Here is a 22,144-nt window from a genome sequence, read left to right on the forward strand (position 1 = left end):
TAACTTGTGCTTTAGGGACCCATCTTGCCTCTTCCTATTCCTCCTTGTCCTCCTCTACTACTTCCAAGTGCCCTTACATTATCTTGTTGTTGTGGTCGCTGGATGGTCCCTGGGACCGATCGCACAGACATTGAAATCATCCGAGTAGCGGCGGCTCCTACAGCTCCTTCTGCTGCTCCTTTCTTTGGCAACTTTTTTTTGTTTTTTTTTTTTGTTACAAGTCTGTTTTATTTTGAAACAAAACCCCCCAAAGGGGAAGCACAAAACACAGCGTTAAGCCTACAACCTCTATCCGAGGCCGGCCGCGAAGAATGTGCAACAGTGGTCATTTGGGCAGAGAAGTTAACACAGCGCCGTGCCTACAACCCCAAGGGGCCGGCCGCGTGGCTTAGGGGGAGCTATGGAGGTTGACCAGCGTCGAGTGGGTTCCAAATGCAGTCCAGAGGGGGGGAAGGAGAGAGCAACAAGCCCATTAAGCATCAACAACCCAACAGGGGTCCATGAGAACATAAAAGAGCTACAGAGGAGAGAGAGAAAGGGAAAGTAAAGGAGAAATAAGCCAGATATAGAGAAGAGGGGGGGTGGTTAGGAGAGCAGGCGCGGCAGGCAGGCCAGCGGATGGAGAGCAGTGCCAGGCACCCAGGATCAACCTCCAGCGCCCAGTGCGTAGAAGAGGCGCCTACTGAAGCAATCTAGTAGGATCCGTAGGTACAATAGCGTCCTCAAAGAGATGTAAAGTCCTGAGCCTAGTGGGCATGTGCCGTGCATATTCTGTGGAACACAAATAGCGCACCAGGGGCTTCCAAACTGCCTCAAAGCGGGTGTGGCGCATCTGGAGTCGCGCCGTGAGGAGCTCCATTGCCAAGACGCGCCACAGCCGCACAAACCAGGAGGCTATTGGAGGCGCTACAGGCTTTTTCCAGTACAGGGCTATGAGTTGCTTGGCCGCACCTAGCATCTGTAGCGTTATAATCCAGTCACTACGGGTCAGGGCCTTGAGGTTTGACGGTTTAATACCCAACAAGATCGTATCTATGGCTTCAGGCAGAGGGAACCCCAGCACTCCCCTGATGTGGCTAAGGACCTCCTTCCAGTAAACAGTGAGGAGCGGACACGCCCACCAAATGTGCACGAAGTCCCCAGTCGCAGCTCGGCACCTCCAGCACAGCGGCGAAACATTAGGGAACATCTTATGAAGGCGCAGGGGAGTGTAATACCAATGAGTTAAAAGTTTATAGGCATTTTCTCGTTGCGGGATGCTCCGATATATCCTGGGGATGTCCCTCCATACCATAGCCCACTGTGAAGGGGAAATCTCAGTAGCGACCGCTGCCTGCCAGTGGCGCTGATACGGGTGGGGGAGAGTAAGCAACGGGTGCTGTAGAATGTATTATATCTGAGAGACCAACCGTTTCAGGCCCCCCAAGGAGCGCGCTAAACGCTCAAAAGGGTTAAAGGCACACGTCGCAGCTTGGTACACGTCATCTCCAGAAGCCCAGTGTCGCAATTGGGCGTACTGCAACCCCGCTGCAGGTTGCAGGCGAAACTCCTCACAACAGTGGTCAAATGACTTGCAGGCGCCCCCGTCAAAGAGGTCGCAAAGCACTCTACAGTCTCCCAGCACCCAGCTCTCGAAGGCTCGGGTTCGATGAGCCGGAGGGAAGTGAGGGTTTGCCGCTATGGGAGTATGCGGGGACGGAAACGTAGTAAGACCCCTGGGAACAGCGATTGCGTCCCAGATGTCTAGCACTGTTTTCGTGGGCACTGCTAGATATGCACTTCGAGATCGGGCAGCTCGGTGAAGCCATGGCAAATCCCAAATGGTGCGTCCCGTCACCGCCCTGTCCATGTGCAGCCACCCCTTTTCACTCTCACGTACCCCCCATTCTATCACAAAGCGGAGATGCGCGGCCCAGTAATAGAGGACCAAGTCCGGACAGGCTAATCCCCCCTGATCCCGTGGGGCCATGAGGAGTTTCTGGGAGAAACGAGGGCGCTTACCACCCCAGATAAAGGATGTGAGCTCACGCTGCAAGCTCCGTATGCAATGCAACGGGATCGGAGTGGGGAGACATTGAAATACATAAAGAACTTTGGGGAGGATCGACATTTTGACTGCGTGAAGGCGGCCCAGCCAGGACAGCATTAGAGGTTTCCACCGCCGCAAATCGTCTAGGATCTCCCTCCGGCAGATCCGCCAGTTAACAGAGCTCCAATCTTCAAGGGTGGGGGTCAGGGTGAGACCCAGGTATTTTATGTGACGCTCAGCCCACTGGTAGGGCACAATCTCTCTCAGGATGGGGAGATCTTCCGGCGGTATGGTAAGGTTCACAGCCCAGGACTTATCGTGGTTGATCTTGAGACCAGAAGCCCTTTCGAAAAGGCAGAGCACTCTATGAACTGCCGGCAAAGAGTCCCGCGGGTGTGTGAGAGTAAGGATCAGGTCATCAGCAAATAGCGCCACCTTGTTGTCTCTTCCCCCGAGCATAATCCCGTGTATGCCCGAGTCGCGCCTAATAAGTTCCGCAAGGGGTTCCACAGCAAGAGCAAATAGGAGGGGTGAAAGGGGGCACCCCTGTCTAGTGCCCCTGTGGATCGCTAGTGGCGGTGTGAGATCCCCATTAACTCGAATTCGAGCATGGGGTCCTATGTATGGAGCCATGGTCCTAGCAATCATCTTCGGGCCCAGTCCGAATTTACACAATACCGCCCTGAGAAAGGTCCAGTTCACCCGATCGAATGCCTTCTCAGCGTCTAACGAGAGAAGGCAGGCCGGAATCCTCCAATGGCGCACTTTCCCAACGAGGTGTGCCAGCTTGCGGACGTTGTCGGCCCCCTGACGATCGCGGATAAATCCAACCTGATCGGGGTCCACTAGCCACTGCATATACGGATCCAAGCGTTGGGCTAGGAGTTTAGTGTATAGTTTAAGATCTGTATTAAGCAGGGCAATAGGACGGTAGGACGCACATAGCGTGGGGTCCTTCCCTGGTTTCGGTATTAGAGCAATTTCCGCCATGTCAAGGGATGGATCCACCTCGTCCGAGAAAGAGTTGAACAGTCGAAGGAGGTAAGGCCGGAGCTGGGCCTGAAATGTGCGATAGAAAGATAGTGGCAAGCCATCCGGGCCCGGCGTCCTCCCCAGGGGCAGTTTCTTAAGTGCCAGTGTGATCTCATCCTCAGTAATGAGGCTTTCTAACTCCGCCGCATCCGCAGCCGGTATCGTCGGTCCCTCATAATCATCCAGGACGGCTGACGCCGCATCTACTGACACAGGATCGCTCCTGTATAGGGATGTAAAATAATCCATAAACGCGGCCTGCTTAGAGCCCTCCGAGATAACCTTCGATCCGTCGTCCAGTTGGACACTGGTGATATGGGCCTTGGCAGCACGCGCTCTCAGCCTTCTCGCCAGCAGCCGGCCTACCTTATCACCTCCCTCAAAGTACTTTTGCTTCAATGCCAACAAGGCCCCTTCTGCCTTGTTGGTGCGCAACAGGCGTAGCTGCCCTCTAAGGGTGGCCAGTTTCCTCCTGGTGTCTCTAGACGATCGCTCCCGGTCCCGCAGCTCAGCTTGCTTAATATCCGCCGTCAAGTCAGCCTCCAGCTTGGATGCAGCACGTCTGCGTGCAATCGCCAGAGAGGTGATGTGTCCCCGGATCGTGGCCTTAAAAGCATCCCAAACTACCGGGAAGGGCATGTCCGGGCTGTCGTTAGAAGCAAAGTAAGAATCTATTGCCTCCCGAATGCTGTCCACAGCGTCAGGATCCCGAAGGACGCTCGGCGGGAAGGACCAGCGTGCGACACGCGCAGGACGCGCCGCCGGATCCCGGAGACTCATTTCCACGTGAGCGTGATCCGACAGAGATATGTCGGAGATGGAGGCACCCAGCGTATCGCGAAGCAAGTCCATCGATACGAAGAGGAAGTCAATACGGGAGTAAGACCTGTGAGAGTGTGAGTAAAATGAATAGTCCCTACGATCCGGGTGGTGATAGCGCCACACATCGAAGAGTCCTAAGTCCGCAATCTGCTTGCGCAGAGTAGAAGACATCACCCCAGAGGCGTTAGAGGAAGCACCACATCGATCCAGTCCCGAGTCCCACACCAGGTTGAGATCCCCGCCCAGTATCATGTGCGGTTTACCACAGGGTACTTGCTCTCTGAAGAGCGTCTGGAGATATCGGTCTTGCGACTGATTAGGGGCATATACATTGCATAGGGTGAGCCTGCGCCGTCCCACATACACTGTAACCCTGAGGAAGCGCCCATCCCCACTCTTAAAGGGCCGGGAATTCCCACACCTGAAGCCAGCCCTGCAGAATATGGCCACCCCCGCAGTCTTGGTGTCTGCCGACGCCCAGAACTGAAGAGGATATTTGGGGTGGGCCATGCGGTAGGTATCTCCCTGCAGCAGATGGGTTTCCTGGAGATAAATGATATCAGGGTGTTGCTGGAGGAGATAGCGCCAAACCTGCTGACGCTTGTTAGGGGAGTTCAGGCCCTTGACATTAAGTGAGATAACCTTCAGCGTACTAGGTATATTCGCAGCCATGACAACCATTGGGCAAGGACCGCTTGGATATCCCGCTCCCACCAGCACAGGAAAAGGAGAACAAAGGAAGGCGCCAAAGGACCCGCTCCCACCACCCAGACAGCGGCCGCCACCCCATCCCCGTCCCGCCACCCACCAAACCAGAAGAAGGAGACAGAGGGGAAAACAAGAAGAGGAAAAGCAAAGAAAAGTAGAGGATATAAAAGAGAAAAAGAGAAAAAACAGCCGAAGGCCAAGCACGCCTCCAGCATACCAAAAACATCAAAGGCCAACAGGGCCGTGTCGGACTACCCCATTCACCAGGCATCCTCTACCCAAGGGTTCGGACGCTCTCAGGAATGTCACTCCCTATGGGGTAGGAGGGGGGGCGTTCACAGGCAGAAGAAGAGATCACCGCCCCGGCAGCCCCGCTGCTCGAGCCAGGACCGGGGGCACCGCGTGTCCAAAGGGAGCAGGCATGCAAAGCAGTCGAGGTGCCGTGGAAGCGCATGTTGCCCAGGGCTCGTGGGGACCCAGACATCGGCCAGGGAGCTCAGCACAACGGTAGGGTCCAGGTATCCTCCAGGGCGCCGGCGCAGGCATCATGCCACATCAGGAATGGTGGCTGTAGAGCAGCAGAGCGTCCCAGGGCGCCGAAGGGGTCCACCACAGAGCATGCGGTGACACGGCCCAATTCAAGGGGTAGGTGGAAGAGAGGTCTGGCCATCCCGATCCCCCTCAAGAGAGCGGATGTGAGCTATAATGTCCTGTTTGGCCAGTGACGCGGTTTTCTCATCCACTGGAGGCGAGCGACGATGCCGCCGAACCTGGGTCCAATCCGGGCGGGCCGGGATCCTCTCGTTCCGTCTGGACCGCGAAGGACTTTGGGCCGGAGAGTCCGGCAGTTTTACGGAGCTGCGCCGCCTCCCGGTAGGACCGAAGGAACCTGCGCTTATCCTCCCAGCGAAAGATGAGGGCAAAGGGATGGCCCCATTGGTAGGCTATGTTAAGGGCCCTTAACTTTTCCGTCACCGGTCGAAAAGCTCGCCGCTGCCGCAGGGTGTTAGGAGCCAAGTCCTGGAAAATCTGTATTTTGTGGCCTCCATAGGTGAGGTTAGGTCTGTCCCGGGCCGCTCTCAGGATGGCTTCCTTCTCCGCAAAATAGTGGACCCGCGTCAGGATGTCCGGGAGGGGGCCCGCCTTACCCGCCGGCCCATACACCCGATGTGCACGATCCAGAGTCGGGGGGGAGGCATCTTCGTCTCCCCACACCTCGTGCAGAAGTTGTGCCACGTAAGTCAAAATGTCCGTCCCTTCTGCATCGAGTGGCACGCCACGGATTCGGAGATTGTTTCGGCGGCTCCGATTCTCAAGGTCCTCCTGTTTGACCTGCAGTTCAATGTTCTGCTCTTCCAGGGCCTCCACCCTCTGCCATAGCTGTTCCTGGTCCTCCGTACGCGCATCAACTATCTTCTCCAAGCCGTCCACTCTATCACCCAGCTCAGTGACCTCTTTGCGTAGCTCCTTAACGCAAGTTTGGACTTCCGTACGCAAGGAGCCTATCTCCACCTTGAGCTCAGACATAAAGGAGGCCATAAAAGCTTGGGTCACCGGCGGTGAGTCCGTAGACGTCGATGGGGGGCCCTCAGGTGACGCCGCAGCTCCAGTCTTGCCCCACAGAGCCATCACCGACATGTCCTTGGCCGCCGACGCCGGTTCCTGTTTGCCCCCTTTGGACCTCGTCATTGTCAGGCTTGCAGCGAGGATCGTAAGGGGACGTGATCCCGGATAGTAGCAGTCAAGCAGTCAGCAACCCGAGCCCCCCAGGCCCAGAGGAGAGGACGCCCCCAATCAATGCAGGCAAGAGGCCAGGCCCAAGGGCTCAGGGCAGAGGGCAATGCGTCGCACCCGGGGCGAGAAGGCAAGCTGTCAGGGGAACCAGAGGCCAGCTCACACACAATCCAAGAAACAAAGTCCCAGATGTCGCAGCACCACAGTAGGAAGGAGCAGCTCACCCTTAGGAATCAGATCCAATGACATCTAAAGCCTCCCTGACCTGCACCCCCAACCAATCAGGCCAAGAGCACCCCACCGCACCCAGGGCAGAGTCAGCAAATAACAAGGGGTAGAGCGACCACGAGTGGCGAGCAGCACCCCTCCCCAGCACCAGACCGCTCTCAGCAACAGTTCCAGGCGGTCCGCACCCCCCGTTAAACACGCAGGAAGGGTAGAGTACAGTCGGTCCATGCAGCACGGTGCGCCGCCACCACAAGCAGGGCAGAGCACCCCGGCCAGAGGCCGGCACAAGGTCCAGGGGCCCGGGTCAGGATGAGCCCCACACCAGGAGGATCGCTGTGACTCGCCACCCACTCCTCCCGCCTCCGGGACCTGCGGGCAGGGGGGCGGCAGGCAAGAAGGATCCAGTGGCGGATAGCGACCCCCGCAAGCCGCAGGCTTCTCCCAACAGGCACAGCTTCCAGAGTAGGCCCCAGAGCGCAGGGGGGGGGGGGGGCGCAGGGTAATAGGCCAGGCGAAGTCTCTTCAAGGATACCAAGGATGAGCGCCCCCCGCCTGCAGCCGCACCCCCTAATGGGAACGCCTCACCTCCGTGTGTCTGTCCGATGTCTCAAGGCTCCACAGCCACGCAGCGAGGTCTCCGCCAGGCGCAGCTCACACGGCGCTCAGGGACCCAAGATGGCGGCTGCAGATGGGCCGGACCCGTCACCGCTGTAGGTCCCAGGGTCTCCGTCCGCCACCCGAGACCGGCCTCAGGATACACTCACGCTGCGGTCCCAGGGCGGGCCAGCACCAGGGCCCCCACCTCTCCACCGGCCACCTCCAGGGGAGCGTCTGCTTCCAGGCCCAGCACTCGTCACAGGCTCAGGACTCGAGGTGTGCAGCTTACAAGGGCCCCTCACAGAGGCAGGGCACCGGCGCCCCCCACCACAGCGTCTCCCGGGCACCTCGTGCGGATTAGCAGCCCCCACCAGGTCCGGAGGCCCAGGGCAACAGACACAGTCCAGTGCTGGCACACAAGGCAGGATCCCTCGTTCTCCGCTGAATCCGCAGGCCGCCCGCCCCGCCTGCTCCGCACCAACCGCTCTGGACGATCGCGGGTGGAGGCCCGTTTTGCAGCTCACTTCAAGGGCACCGCCGGATCACGGGTTCGCCGCTCCGCTCCCGTGCTCAATGCTGCCGGGCAGTGCCAGAAGCTCCGCTACCAGGAGCGCTCCCCGGCGCTCTCCACTGCCCCTCCGGGCTCCGCAGGCAGGATAGTCCCGGGCTCAGGGGCTCGCCGCCGGGTAGAGACAAAATGGCGGATCCGACGCGCTCGCGGGAGCGCCACCGAGCCCTCGCCGCTCTCCTGACGGGGCGCTTTCTCACCGCCTCACAGCACCAGAGTCCACACTCCTTAGGGGTCCCCCCAGCACCCGGAGTCCCCGTGCAGCCCCCAAAATCCGCTATAAATCGCTAATGCAGGCAGCAGGGGGCCGGAGCTATTGGAAGGCACGTCCTAGCACATCGCCTCCGAAGCCACGCCCCTCTTTGGCAACTTTTGCTGCACTAACTTTACAGCTGCTTTCTCTGTCACTTCCTGCTTGTTTCTCTCTTTCTCCTGCTTTTTCTTACAAAAATAAATTATATGTACCTGTATGTTTTTCCAAGGCTTGGCCTTCAATGCCACTATGTTATCAAAATTATCCTTTACATCAGAGGGTAACCCTCTCTTTACTATGTTGTAAAATAACAGCATTTGCTCCTGTTACTTCCCAACACTGACCTACATCTTGGGTCCATTTTCTCTCATTCTACTGAGAAACTGAGAGGGGTCCTCATTTTGCTGCATTAATTGAGCGACGAGGGACCCAATATCTGGCCTGTCGGGATACATTTTCATCAGCTGATCCCAAACTACTGTTGTAACTAAGTTAGATGGAGGTCCATCATATTTAGTCTCAGTGAGGGTAACATTTCTCACTCCAGCTTTCTGAAAAACATTGTCTGTTCCATCTCCTATAAGAGAGCTAAGCAACTTCTTATGTTTCCTACTGCCAAGGTGATGCCTGCAGTTTGCTTTTCAAAAGCTCTTATCCATTTCCCTGCTCCCCTTGTAAGCAGTTTTAACAATTTCTTAAGATTCTCCTTGTCCATCTGTGGCCAAGGAACATAATGGGGTGCCCCAATTCACTTGCGTATCAGGGACATCTGATATATGGGACTGGCAGAATGTTGGGGATTGTGCTGCCTGTCATATTTTTGCCACTCCCACAAACATTTCCGCATGTAGAGATATTCCCAGCCAGGATCTCCATCACCATAAAGAATGCGATCCTCAGCATCACGTGGATCAAAGGACGCTGCTTGTGACCATGGACTCCTCTGTGGAGCATGGGGAAAAAACTCTCCCATTGCTGGCGCTGATAAGTCCAAAAGGAAGAAAAAGGAAGAAAAATCTTCTGCCCTCTAGCTCGTTGGCTTGAATAGTCACTATTCAAGCCAACTAGCTAGAGGGCAGAAGATTTTTCTTCCTTTTGGACTTATCAGCGGCAGCAATGGGAGAGTTTTTTCCCCATGCTCAACTAGAATGTTACCTATTGAATCCGGAGCTTCATGAAAGCCCGCCTAGGATCTAAACGCATCCAGTACATCCTATCTCAAGTGCTCACCTGTCCTGATGAAGACCCCATTAAGAGGCAACTAGCAACCCTCATCTCTGCCAGGGTCGAAACGTCGACCGTCTTTACAAAACCTACATGCTCAGGGATGATAATGTACTTACTAAAAATGTACCCATGAGCAATGTATATAGGAACTAATTTACCTTCACAGACCGTAAAGGCTCATTTTTATATATTGTGTATTGTTTCCGTGTCACATACACCTTTACCCTGTCCTTCACCTGCCAACTCACTACTACCTCCCCATTCTTCCTTCGATATCCCCCACGTTTTTGAGCACCTCGACCCTTTAATGCTTTGACTCAAGAATTGCATTCAATGTGGCTTGTTAAAATTAAATAATTGATTTTGAACTCTATATGATCTATGGTGATATGTTACTGCACTTTACACTGTAATGTATGCCTAAAAATTTAGTAACTACTCTGACCACTTTCTGCAAACGTACTGTACACTTGACCCAGGTCGGGTAGTTTTTACTTGGGCCCCGACCCGTAAAAATCTACCACCCATAGGCCTTTTTTAGGTCTCGCCTGGTGACCGCAGCTCGAAAGCGCTGTCGCCAGCGAGATCTATTGTTACTGACTTGCTTCGGAAGGGAGACAGGAGATGTGCACACGCAGGACGGATTGGAAATGTGAACACGCCCGTGATCACGTGCTAGTTAACTTGCGATGTGCACATCTCCTGTCCCCCTTCCATCGTCGCAAGGCTGATGTAGTTTCACTTTCCTAATGTGCACGCATGCTCAGCTCGGGATGTCCTCAAGCCCCGGTGAGCTACGCGCTCTCAGCCTGAAACAAAGGCAATGAATTCAAACCCACCCCTGCTCCTACTTCATCATCTCTATTCCCATCTGCTCCATCTGATACAAAATGTAGAGGCGGCCGTAATGCACCCCTTCACACAGTGCCCCCCAAAGCCCAACCTCAGGGTTTCTCAGCAGCCCCTCCATCCTCACCTGGTCGCAGCGACTTGGTCAGGTTCAGCACCAGCAGCAGGAGGAGCAGGAAGGCGCCGCTGTCCACCGGGGCTACCATTTATCCTCCGCGCGTTCTCCCGCCACGCAGGAGGGGGCTCTTCGAGTTGTTCCGCCGGCGGGAGGGGGCCTCTTGGAGCGTCAGGGTCCGGTTTCTTGGGGACCTGCAGTGGGTCTAAACCCCCTGCACCCCATGGTTTTGCTCTGTCCGGCGCTCGCCAAGCACACAAGCTCCGGTTTCATTGTTTTTTGCTTTGGGTGCTTTTGCAGCCCCCTCCATGGGCTGCACGAACTGCGCAGCGCTTATTGAAGTACGTCGAAGTCCGCAGGCACCGCCACTGTGCACGAGCCACAGGCCACGCCGATGTGCGCGCTCACGGCGTGCCTACAACGCGCGCATGGTGCTCTTTCACTTTCCCTTGTAATTATTTTGTACTTGGGAACTGCTGTCCTTCGCTTTGTGTCTTGTTGAAGAGCGTGACCCTACCTAATGACAGAAATGCGGGGTGTCTGAGTCTCCCTGGACTGCTGACGTTAGTTGGTGTTCTAACAGGTGGGTGCGTTTTAGCCGCTGTTTAAAGGGAAGAGGCGGTGCCCTAAGACCTGCGATTGTTTGTGGTTAGTTTCTTTGTACGTGGGAGAGGGAGGAGGTAAGAAAGGCATTTTAGTGTTTCTTTTAGTCCAGCCCTCTTCCATTCTCCATCTGTGAGAGGGATCTCAAGATCCCTATTCCAATTATCGCAGGCGGACGTTACGTCTGTCTGCTTGTCCTCCTTCAGAGCTGCGTGCAACCGGTTAACAGGACCCCTGCTCGAGTCCATTGTCACTGTCAGGATATGGGATTCCCTGGGCTCCTTGGGGAAACTTGCCCAGATCTCGCGAACCGTACCGGTCCTCCTCCAAATAGTGTCTGCTAGTGTCACAACAGTCATTCAGAAAGGTATCCCGCCTTCTGACAGCCTCTATCCAACCAAATCCATGGAGGTGCAGATGAGCACAAAAGGCTGCAACCACCATATAAGGAGCAGTTGGGCATACAGCGCACACTTCAGAACATGGGTAACAGTTCTTTCCCATGCCTATGCAACCGGGGCCACTATGAAGGGTATACCTACCGGCACCCCACAACCCCTGCCTCCCCTTCCCCGTAAGCAGTCTCGGGAGGTCTATCTCCATTACTAGTACATCCGGGAGTTTCTTCTCCCAATTTGTGCCATCCTCGCACACCAGCGCTGCCTACTGTTGGAGGTCAGCCAGATAATATCACTGGAGATTCTGGAGCCCCAGTATACCCACAGCTAGGTCCACTTTTAAGATTTCCAGTCTGAACCTGCTCCATTTCCCTGCCCATGCTAGAGACACCAACAGGCCAGTGAGCTGTCGGAATAAGGAGTTTGGTAGGACACAGACGAGTATTGCTTAGTGTAGAGACACCTGGGAAGCAGTCCCATCTTGCTGAGCACCACTCTGCCTATAATAGACAGCGGCAGAGTGTTCCCAAATTTTGCAGACACAGTTAGGCTGTCTACCATCTGACCCATCCATGTTAAACTCCCATTGCTGCCGCGGGTCAGGAGCTATCTGTATCCCCAGGTAATCCCCAAGACATTGCACCGTCTCCAAGGCGAGTCCCACCTCCGGGAGATCAGCCACCCCATGGTGTGTTGAGGACGCCGGGGAGGAAGATCACAGTTACGTGTCTTACTTGTAGCCCTGACTCCCTTCTGAAATCAGCCATGAGTTGCCTGAGGCGTGGCACTGACATTCGGGCTGTTCACGTATGCAAGTGTATCATCCATGTACATTGACACACTATGCGTCATACCACCAATGCATATTACAAAGTCTTGGAGTTCGCTCCTCAAGTACACTACCAAAAGGCTCCTTGGCCTGCGCAAAGAGGAGTGGGGACAATGAGCATCCCTGCCCTCATTCCTGTCTATACAGTCAGTACATCAGATACCACCTGCCGGTTCGTACTCTAGCTCAGGGTTCTGCATGTAAGAGGTGCATGCACGATAAGTACCCCGGGCCCATCCCCATTCTTCGCAACACCTCCTATAAATACTCCGAGGACAGAGTGTCAAATGCTTTCTCGATGTTAAGGGCAACAAATGCTGCTTCCTCTGCTGTTCCCTGAGTGGCGTGCATCTCATGAGAACGCCGCCCCAGGTGCACGAGTGCCCCTCCCAGCATGAATCCACACTGGTCTTTGTTCACTAAGTGAGTGACTATGCAGCCCAGAAGCCTTGCATATATGTTCGCAAGTGGTTTGAAATCAACATTGAGCATGGACAGCGGTTGGTAGGACCCGAAGTCCCTCAGGTCTTTGCCAGTCTTTAGGAGCATTATTATTAAGGCCTCCCACATGTCTATCAATAGGGTACCACTTGCTTTACCTTCCTGGAGAGTTTCCAGTACCCTTAGGAGCAGATTCCTCCCACAAGCCATGTCCCGGAGGGCCCCTGCAATTCCTCCAGTCTTATCTCCTCCTGTAGGCTTTACCTCTGGACCGGAAGAAGAGGGCCCCTGTAAAAAAAAAAAAACAAGCATTGGCAATGCAATAGGTCTCGCATTTACGCTGGTTTAAACAATTGGCATTGTAAATGACACTGCTTTTTTTATTTATACTTTGAAAACCAAAACATAAATAAAGGGCATTGTCATTTACAATGTCAATAGCTCAAACTACATAAATGCAAGACCTATTGCATTGCAAATGCTTTTCTTTTTTTGTACCTATTACTATGGTATTTTCTATTTACCGGGGACTCCCATCCCGACGAAAGGGAATGATACAAGCTATGGGAATCTATGAAAGTTACCAATACTGGAGAACCAAAGTTACAGGTAAGTAACTTGTTTTCTTCATCTGCACAAGTTTTTGGCCTACACTGCTCTTTCATCACGTATAGCAGTCTGACGCTCTATGCTGTTGTACCGCGTTCTCATATTTTATTTCTTCCATAACACTAGTATCAGTGGCGTGTGGAAAAGCATCTGGTACCTGGCATTAAACATTGGTAACTAGCAATTGTATAATGAGGACAGGCCCATAAGCATTTAAGAATGTGTGAAAGAGACGTCTTTCATTCCTAACATCACAGTATACTTTTTTTATAGACGAAGCAACACGTTTCTAGTCTGGCTTTAACCAAAGCAGGTTTCACAAAATGTCCTAAACAAGTTTTTTTTCGCAGTGCCTGAGAGAACTTGAACCACTGTCATGATACATTTTTCGAGCATTGTTGGGAATCTAATTCTTCATGCAACCGATAGCCTGCTTTGTCATTTTACAGTGGGATCTTGGGAATGTTTGCTGGCTTCTATTACCACATTGGCACTTGTATTACATTTTTTGTATCAACTATTGAGAATTTGGATCCAATTCAATGAATAGCACATTGTTCTCATAATATCAGTTTCTTTTGCAAATTTAGATGGATGTCCTTCAAAAATGAAATGTATTAGATAATGAAATTCTCCTAAGTTACTGATTTTTCAAGCAGCCCCCTAAGATTAATGAATATGTATATTTGCTTCTCTTTCTTCACCCTAGGGTGCTTCTTGACAGAGCTCATTGGGACTATGACAGTTCATTGCATGATATGGATGTTGAGACGCTCTCCTCACAGCAACATCCTTCACTCAATCAATTTGCCAATACCTCAGAAACAAATACCTCCGACAGATGCTTCTCAACAGACCTCAGTCAGATGCTAGTGAATATCAAATCGTGTAGATGGCGACATTTTAGACCTCGGATACCGTCTGTACATGATAGTAATAATACTGGATTTGCCTGTAAACAAATATACCGAATTGGTGCAACACATCCTGGAACCCACCCAATCAGTAACTCTACAAGAAGTAGCAGTACCCATTTACGTATGTTTATTTTCACTATATTTTGTATTGTACAGTTAGAATTTATACAGATTTTACCAATCACCATTTTTATGCTACATCTAAAACAGTAGACAATTTGTATTTGGTCAACAAGGTTTAGAGTTCCTTTTTTATTTTATTGTATTTTCTCTTAGCCTTGTCTTTTTCTGGGACTGTACTGCCAACTTTATTTCATTAATTACTTTCCATTAGAGCATCTCCACAATTTAAACCACCTGAATACTTATTTCTACAGGGAAGGAGTAACGATTCTGAAGTCAGTCTAACAGTGTAGTAACATGTTAATTTCTTAGTTTTGATTAAAAAAGAATTGTAGTGCTCCTTTTTTCTGCCTATGGAACCCTTACCCTGGTCTTGGAGTAGGATGTTTGCACGTTTGAATTTGGTCTGTATTTTAGAGACACTGTAATTTGAAAATAGCTACACTTAGCATGAATATGTTTTTATTGCTTGCACTTATCTTCAAACGTTTGCTTTGTTTTCTGGGTAGTGCTTTCTTAGAGGTAGTGGCGCTGGCTACTAACAAAGCAGTAATCTCTAATCTGGGTACTTGGAATATTGTGTTTCATTTTTTCTGGTATTTCTACTTAGGCTGTTGAGGAGGAGATGCCCACTTGATTTGTCTGAAAGTCATAATTTTAAGTACATTTCAGAGAGTCAGTCTAATACCCCAACATGCCTCTCTCTTCCTGCATTCATTTTATAAATGGAAAACTGTGAACAAGTTATTCTTAGAGTTGGTGGTAAATACAAGTTGTACGGTGGCACTTTATCTGATAGAGACATCTAGCCGCTGATTCTTTACCTTTGAATTTCCCAAGCACCAGACTGGATCAGGAACATTTTTGCGTTAACAGTACCCCGTGCCGGTTGTTGGTGGCGTCAATTGGCTCAGTGTGGCGTCTGCGTCATCCTCACCGGAAATGACGTCCACCTCACCTATATATGTGCCACCTCAGTGCGCTGTCGTAAGTTCTTTGCTTTCTGTGACAGTTACCACTGATCGGGAGAAAGAGCCACCCCTCTGTTGCTTTTTGACAGATTTTTCTTTAAATTGTTTGTTGAATTTGTTTTGAGGGAATTTTTTTCCTGGTGTCTCAAGGTGATGTGTTCAAGGAAGACCGGTGGGGCCCGTCATTGCACCTGTGTGTCCATGATGTCTTGAGCGCGACCACGATTCCAAGTCATGCTCCAACTGCCGGGCTATGGAACCTAAGGCTTTGAGGGAGCGGTCCCAAAGCTGCTGGTGGCTCCGGCATCTGATGCAGGCTAAAGCGAGTCCACAGTGGTCTCGGCCCTGATCAAGAGAAAGGCCACAGATCCACTCCAAGAGCCCCAAATTGTCTTCCTCCCGTTCCAGGTCATCCGGACACTCGGGGAAGAAGCATAAACACAAGAAGTTATCCGTCGGCTGACGCGACATTGGAACATTGACGTTCAAGGCACAGTTCTTTGGAATTGTTGCCAGGTCCGTCTCTGTGCCTCCGACCTTTTCCTGGAGTAGGAGCACCCCCTCACATTTTATGGGGCTATTTGACGCATATTTGAGTGGACAGACCCCTTCAGTGCACCTTCAGCGGGGGCACCGGCGGGTTCTGCGCCCACGGCTTCGGGTCCAGACCCGCTCTTGTTGTGTCACAGTGACCTACCCCAGCGCCAATCACCACTGGCCCCACCAGCTACATTTACATCCACAAATCCAACATGGAGCCAGAACAGGATCAATCGGTGCTGATTTCAGCACCAACTGGACCTATGGGTCCTAGGTCGGTGCCTGAGCCCCCTTCTGAAGGGCAAGGCTTCAGGGAAGAATGGGAGGGGGGTCACTGGCCCATTTAGAATACCATTTAGAAGGCCAGGAAATGGACAGGTGTGAGGAACTCTGAGATCCCAGTGATCTGGACACATCCCCAGATAAGGGTATGCTTTCTCCCCCTACCATGGCACTTAGGAGGGAGAATCTTATTCCATGGTGGTGAAGAGGGCAGTTGAGGCCCTGTATCTCAGGTTGCCCTTGGTGGCAGTGTGAGAAAGTGCCCTCTTTCTGCATGGTTGCCCCCACTGTTTACTGATTTGCTGATGTGCGTTGACAGGGTGTGTCCAGGACTCTAGCTAACTAGGTACCCAGGGCCTTTCTTTGTTCTATCCCTAAAAACTGCATTGAAGCCTAAACCCAATTGGCATGTCTGGCCATAGGTCAGCCCCTGGTAAATGATACCAAAGGTACCCAGGGTACTGTGACCAGAGAAGGCCTTTAAGAGCTGGTGCACTTATTGCACCACTCTTAGAGGTCCCATACCTTCACACTCACACACTGCCTTTGCAGGCTGTGTGTTTTGGTGCAGAACAAAGTGAAAAGTCGACATGGCACACATCCCTGTAGGCCATGCCAACAACCCACTGCCCTGGCATAGATCAGTCACCCCTCTAGCTGGGTGCACTATACCAGTGGTGAGGGTACAGGTGCACGAGCCCTGTATCCCTACAGTGTCTCAGTCCATTACTAGGCATTGTAAGTGCAGTGCTGCCATTAAGAGTATATGGTGCTGGGAGTTTGTCATTACGAACTCCACAGTACCATAATGGTTACACTGAAAACTGAGAAGTTTGGTATCAAACTTCTCAGCACATTAAACCCACACTAATGCCAGTTTAGGATTTAATGAAAAATGCACACAGAGGGCATCTTAGAGATGCCCCCTGAAAACTAACCTACCACTAGTGTCCAGGCTGAGTGGCTGCTTTTAGCTGCCACCACCAGACATGTTTCTTGACTCCTGGGTCGAGAGTCTTCTGCTCTTGGGGGCCTGAAACAATGCACATCCTGGGACGAGGTGCCAAGCCACGAAGGGGAAGCTTCAAAGGCCTTTGTGAGCTTCCCCAGGCCACTTGCTGCTTTCAGCAACTGGTCTCCACTGGTTCTGACCCCCACTTTGGGTGGGAGAACCGGCAGGAAATACAAGTGAGGAAGAAAGGTGTGCCCATCTCTGCCAACTCCACTCCTCAGGTGGGGAAGGCAAGGTGAAGCACAACTCTAGTCCCCGCCATCTTGCAGATAGGGGGACTCAGCCAAACAGAGAAAGGCTTATGCCCCTCACCTACTGGAGGGTGGCATAATAGGGGGTGTACCCACACCAGGGAAGGAACCCATTGATCCCAACCTTTTTACCTACCTTTCCCACCCCTAATTCTAGTATTTAGGGGCAACCCTGAACCTCGCTTCCTCAGACCAGAACAAACTACAAGAAAAGAAGAAGGAACCAACAGCTGTGCCAAAGCTAACAAGAGGAAGACGCCCACTGACTTGGCCCCATCCCCTTCAGCCTGTCTCTATCTCAAACCTGCTCCCGTGAAATCCTGGTGTGTCCTTCAGCCAGCAACTTAGAAAACCCCGTAGGACCTGCCTGCCTTCAAGCACAAAGACTTTGTCTCCCGTGAACTTGCAGATTTGTTCATCTCCAACCTCTGGCCGGACACAGCGAATCTGCACCACTCTGCACCCGCTGCCCCGAGCTCAAGTGGGCAAACACCACAAGGAGGTCTCCCCGGCAGATCCTGACCCGATATCCGTCTACCCCAGACCTGCCTCAAACCTCCATCTGCAGCCAAATCCAGAAGGCCCCACCTGAACCGCGACCAAAAGCTGGTAAGAAGATCCGACCCTAAAAGACACCCCTGCATCAGACGCCCCACGGCCTTGGGTGGCCTATCCGACGGTGCCTAACCAACCCCCAACATCCCAATTTACCTCTCGAAGTGGTGACCCAGAAGACCTTCATCCTTGACCCTGCAGTGCCTTTACAAACCGAAGGTCCCCAATTGCAAACAACAGGGCGCCTGACATCGAAACAGCATGCTGCACCTGGCCGCCCTAGTGCCACTGAGGGTGCACCTTTGGTGCTACTTTGGTTCCCCATTTGCCCTGAGCTAGGAGCTTTGCTCCCACAACCAAGTGGCCTGCTCATCAGCAGCCACCAACCGGAGGCCCCCTATACCCCAATGTATAACATTGGGCCTCAGCACTCTGCACCCGGCCGCCCTAGTGCCGCTGAGGCTGTAACGAGAGTTCATCCCTGACCCTGAGGGACCCCTGAGTCTACCCCCAGAACCTCACTCCCACTACTGAATACTTACCCTAAACCCTATAACATTATTTTTCTCCATGGATAAAATTGACTGTTTTATTGGAAAAGTTTTTAAGTGTGGAGTTTGAAAACCTAAAGAATTCTTTAAAATTGCTCTAACTAACAAAAACGATTTTACTTATCTGTTCCATTGTAGTTTCCAGGTATAATACACTGTGTAAGAAAAGTCATCTCAAAAGTAACTTACCTGTAATTTTACTGAAAATCCTATACAAAGTATATGTACTGTATTTACAAAGCATTGCATTTCTCAGAAACAATACTGTAAGTCAAAACAAAGTGCATTTACAATTACAATCCAAACTGTATTACAATTGTATATTTACTGCTAAGTATTTATCACTCACCTGTCCAAGGCGTGCTTGGTTCTAGAAAATAAAATAACTAAAAGAATATTTTTATACAAAAACAATTGGTCTGAAGTTCAGTTGAGTGTGTTAAATCATTTGCTGACTGAGTGTGTACAACAAATGCTTAACACTGTCTTCTGATAAAACCTTACTGCTCGGCCACACTACCACAAATAGAGAGTGAGGTGCTATCTACTTTACCTCTGCCTGCCTTTTGGGTTCCACTGGACTCTGTGCACTCTACACCTCACTTTGGTATAGTATATACAGATCCAGCTTCCTACAGGCAGTCAAGACCAACAGCTTGACAGAAGGGCTACAGCCATGAGCTTCTTCTTCAGAACCCTTGCTCCCTTTTAATGAAGCACATAAGGCTGTCCTACTGGAAACCTGGTCCAACCCCAGCACAAAGGCTCCTATGAATAGGACAATTGCCCAGCACCCTGCCCCTGGAGACCCGAACTTCCTCAACCAACACCCCTTCCCTGAGAGCTCGGTGGTCCAAGCCTCTACGTCACATGGCACATTCTGTGCCGCACACCTGGACAGGGAATCCAAGAGGCTGGACAGCTTGGAGAAGAAAATGTTTTCTTCCACCAGCCTTGTGGTCGGTGAACACCATATGTGAGAAAGTGCCATCTTTCTTGCATTGGTATGCCCCCACTTTTTGCTGAACTGTTGATGTGCTTTAAATGAGTGTGCCCTGGGCTCCTGACAACCAGGTACCCAGGGCCTGTGTTCCTTCCCTAAAGCTGTATTGAAACAAAACCCATTTGGCATCTCTGGCCATCTATTAGCCCCTAGTAAATGGTACCCTAGGTGCCCAGGGCCTGGTGACCAGAGAAGACCCCTAAGGGCTGCAGCACTTATTGTGCCACCCTTAGGGGTCCTGTACCCTGATACCCACACACTGCCTTTGCAGGCTGAGTGTCTAGGTACAGAACTAAACAGAGAGTCGACAGGGCACACATCCCTGTGTGCCATGCCCACAGAACCCACTGCCCTGGCATACTTCAGTCACCCCTCTAGCAGGGTGCCCTATGCCAGTGTTGTGGGCACAGGTGTATGAGCCCTGCGCCCCTACAGTACCCAGAGCCATTCCTGGGCACTGTAAGTGCAGTTTATTATTTATTTTATTTTATGTTCTTGTAAAGCGCCTGAATAGACCCCCGAAGGGGTATCTCCGCGCTGTTGCTGCAAAGGGAGTGTTTTGGATAGGTATGTTATGATGATGGTACACAGACAAGAGAGACATTAATTACTGGGATACAAGTATGTTTTTAAGGTTTTCTGAAAGATCAGGTGACTGGTAAGTGAGCTTAGTTCGGGAGGCAAAGAATTCCAGAGTACTGGTCCAGCATAGGCCAGCGCACGGCCACCTTGTCTGGTCTTCTTTACTCTGGGTACCTGCAGTAACTGCTGGTTACTGGAGCGTAGAGAGCGCCCAGGGGTAAAGGGCTGGAAAATTTCCGTCAGATATTTAGGGCCTTCCCCTATCATACTCTTGTGGATGGTGCATAAGGTTTTAAACTGGACTCGTTTCCTCACTGGAAGCCAGTGGAGTCTGATCAGCAGGGGGCAGGAGGGAGTCCTCGGAGGAACGTTCAGGACAATCCTTGCTGCTGTATTTTGGATTACCTGTAGTTTGTTAAGTTGTCCCTCGTTTGCTCCAAGGAGCAAACCGTTACAGTAATCCACCCTGCTGATGACAAGAGCCTGCACTAGCGTTTTCCTGTGATGGTCCGGTAAGTAGGGGAAGACTCGTCTTAACATCCCAATAGCCCGAAAGCAGGTACCGGCAACTTGATTTACATGATCTTTAAATGTGAGTTGCTGATCAAGTAACACTCCCAAGTTCCTAACCGTACTCTTGGGGATGGGGACAGGGCCTAACTCGAAGGGCCACCAGTCAGATGACCAGTGTATTGCCGCTTGCCCGAACAGCATCACCTCAGTTTTCCCTACGTTACACTGCAGATAATTTGATGACATCCATTCTGCAATGGCTCTCATGCCATCTGCGAAAGATCTTTTTATTGCAGGTGTAAGGTTTTTGAAGGGAAAAAGGAGTTGTGTGTCGTCAGCGTACGACACCGGGGTGAACCCGAAAGATCTTGCTAAGTTGGCTAGGGGGGCCACATACACGTTGAAAAGCGTAGGGCTTAAACAAGAGCCTTGTGGCACTCCCTTGTTGAGATCCCTGTGGATGGATTTATGGGAGCCCAGCCTAACTTCTTGGGATCGGCCAGATAGAAAGCTCTCCATCCATGCCAGAGCCCCTCCCTCCACGCCTACCTCCCTAAGGCGGTTGAGAAGCACCACGTGAGACACCGTATCAAAAGCGGCGGAAAGATCCAACAGCACCAGAATCATAGAGCTGCCGTCATCCAGTGCCATTTTGATGTTATTGGTCACTGTTTGAAGGGCTGATTCTGTGCTGTGGTTTGGCCTGAACCCAGATTGTGAGGAGTCCAGGCCATCCGTCGCTTCAAGATGCTGGGAAAGATGGGTGTTCACGTGCCTCTCTGCAACCTTGCCGATGTAGGGTAGGAGAGAGATAGGTCGTAAGTTGGAGAGGTCTGTCCATGGAGATGCCGCTTTTTTTCTTATCGGGTTCACCACCGCCTTTTTCCAGTCTGCTGGGACCTGGCCTTTCATAAGGGAGGTGTTAATCACTTCCAGTATGGGGGATCCCAGGAGAGAAATCAGAGGGCCAACCATTTTGGCAGGAATGAGGTCGTTGGGGGATCCTGATTTAATATGACTGCAGAGGGAGAGGAGCTCTGTATTGTCAATTGGAGGGAAGGATATCAGAGGAAGTTTATTGTATATTAGCGGGGTCTGACGAGGGCATTTGTTGATCTTATTTGTGATATTATTATTAGCTGTTACTATTCTTTCGTAAATAGTATTTATTTTGTCCTCAAAGAATAGTGAGACTTCATCGCATAGGGCCTGCGAGAAATCGTCGGAGCTCTCACATGCAGTTGGTTTTATAAAATTCTGCAAAATTTTGAAGAGCTCCTTAGAGCAATTACCCGCTTCTGCTATCTGTTGCGTTAGGTGTTGTTTCCTAGCTAGCTTTATATTTTTATAGTACTCTGATTGGGCGTCTAGGAAAGCTACACGGCTATCCTCAGTTTTCCTTTTCCTCCATGCCTTCTCAACTCGTCTGCATTTTTGTTTCCCTGCTCTCAATTCATGGGTATACCAACTTTCTTGCTTAGACGCAGGATACTGCTTATGCCGCTTTAAAGGAGCTAAAATGTCAATGGCTTGCTTAATGGAGACATTAAGCTTAGCTAATGCCATATCTACTGTGTCTGTTGCCAGAATATCAGGACATGTCCAGACTTCCTGTACTTTATTGGCAGTCACTTTGTGCCATTGTCGTCGCCAGATAGGGGGGAGAGGAGCACTTTTAACAGGTTTTGTTGGAGTCAGTAATAGAAATTCTAACATGGAGTGATCTGTCCATGATATCTCCTTTGCCGGGGAGCAGATTACTTTGGCGCAGTTGCAAAAGAGTAGATCAAGCATATGTCCTC

At 51.4% G+C, this 22,144-nt stretch overlaps 1 protein-coding gene across 3 annotated transcripts in view; it reads left to right on the forward strand.

The window, feature by feature from the left end:
• The window catches only part of EPC1 (enhancer of polycomb 1), a 1,518,836-nt gene that overhangs the window by 901,534 nt on the left and 595,158 nt on the right, over window positions 1-22,144 (forward strand). For all 3 annotated transcript variants that reach the window (XM_078663339.1, XM_078663341.1, XM_078663340.1), the window contains exon 10: window positions 13,752-14,080. In XM_078663339.1, coding sequence (XP_078519465.1) covers window positions 13,752-14,080 — 329 coding nt within the window. The remainder of the gene's footprint in view (window positions 1-13,751; window positions 14,081-22,144) is intronic.

This window comes from Lissotriton helveticus, chromosome 10, assembly GCF_964261635.1.
Source record: "Lissotriton helveticus chromosome 10, aLisHel1.1, whole genome shotgun sequence".
In the NCBI taxonomy this organism is placed as follows: Eukaryota; Metazoa; Chordata; class Amphibia; order Caudata; family Salamandridae; genus Lissotriton; species Lissotriton helveticus.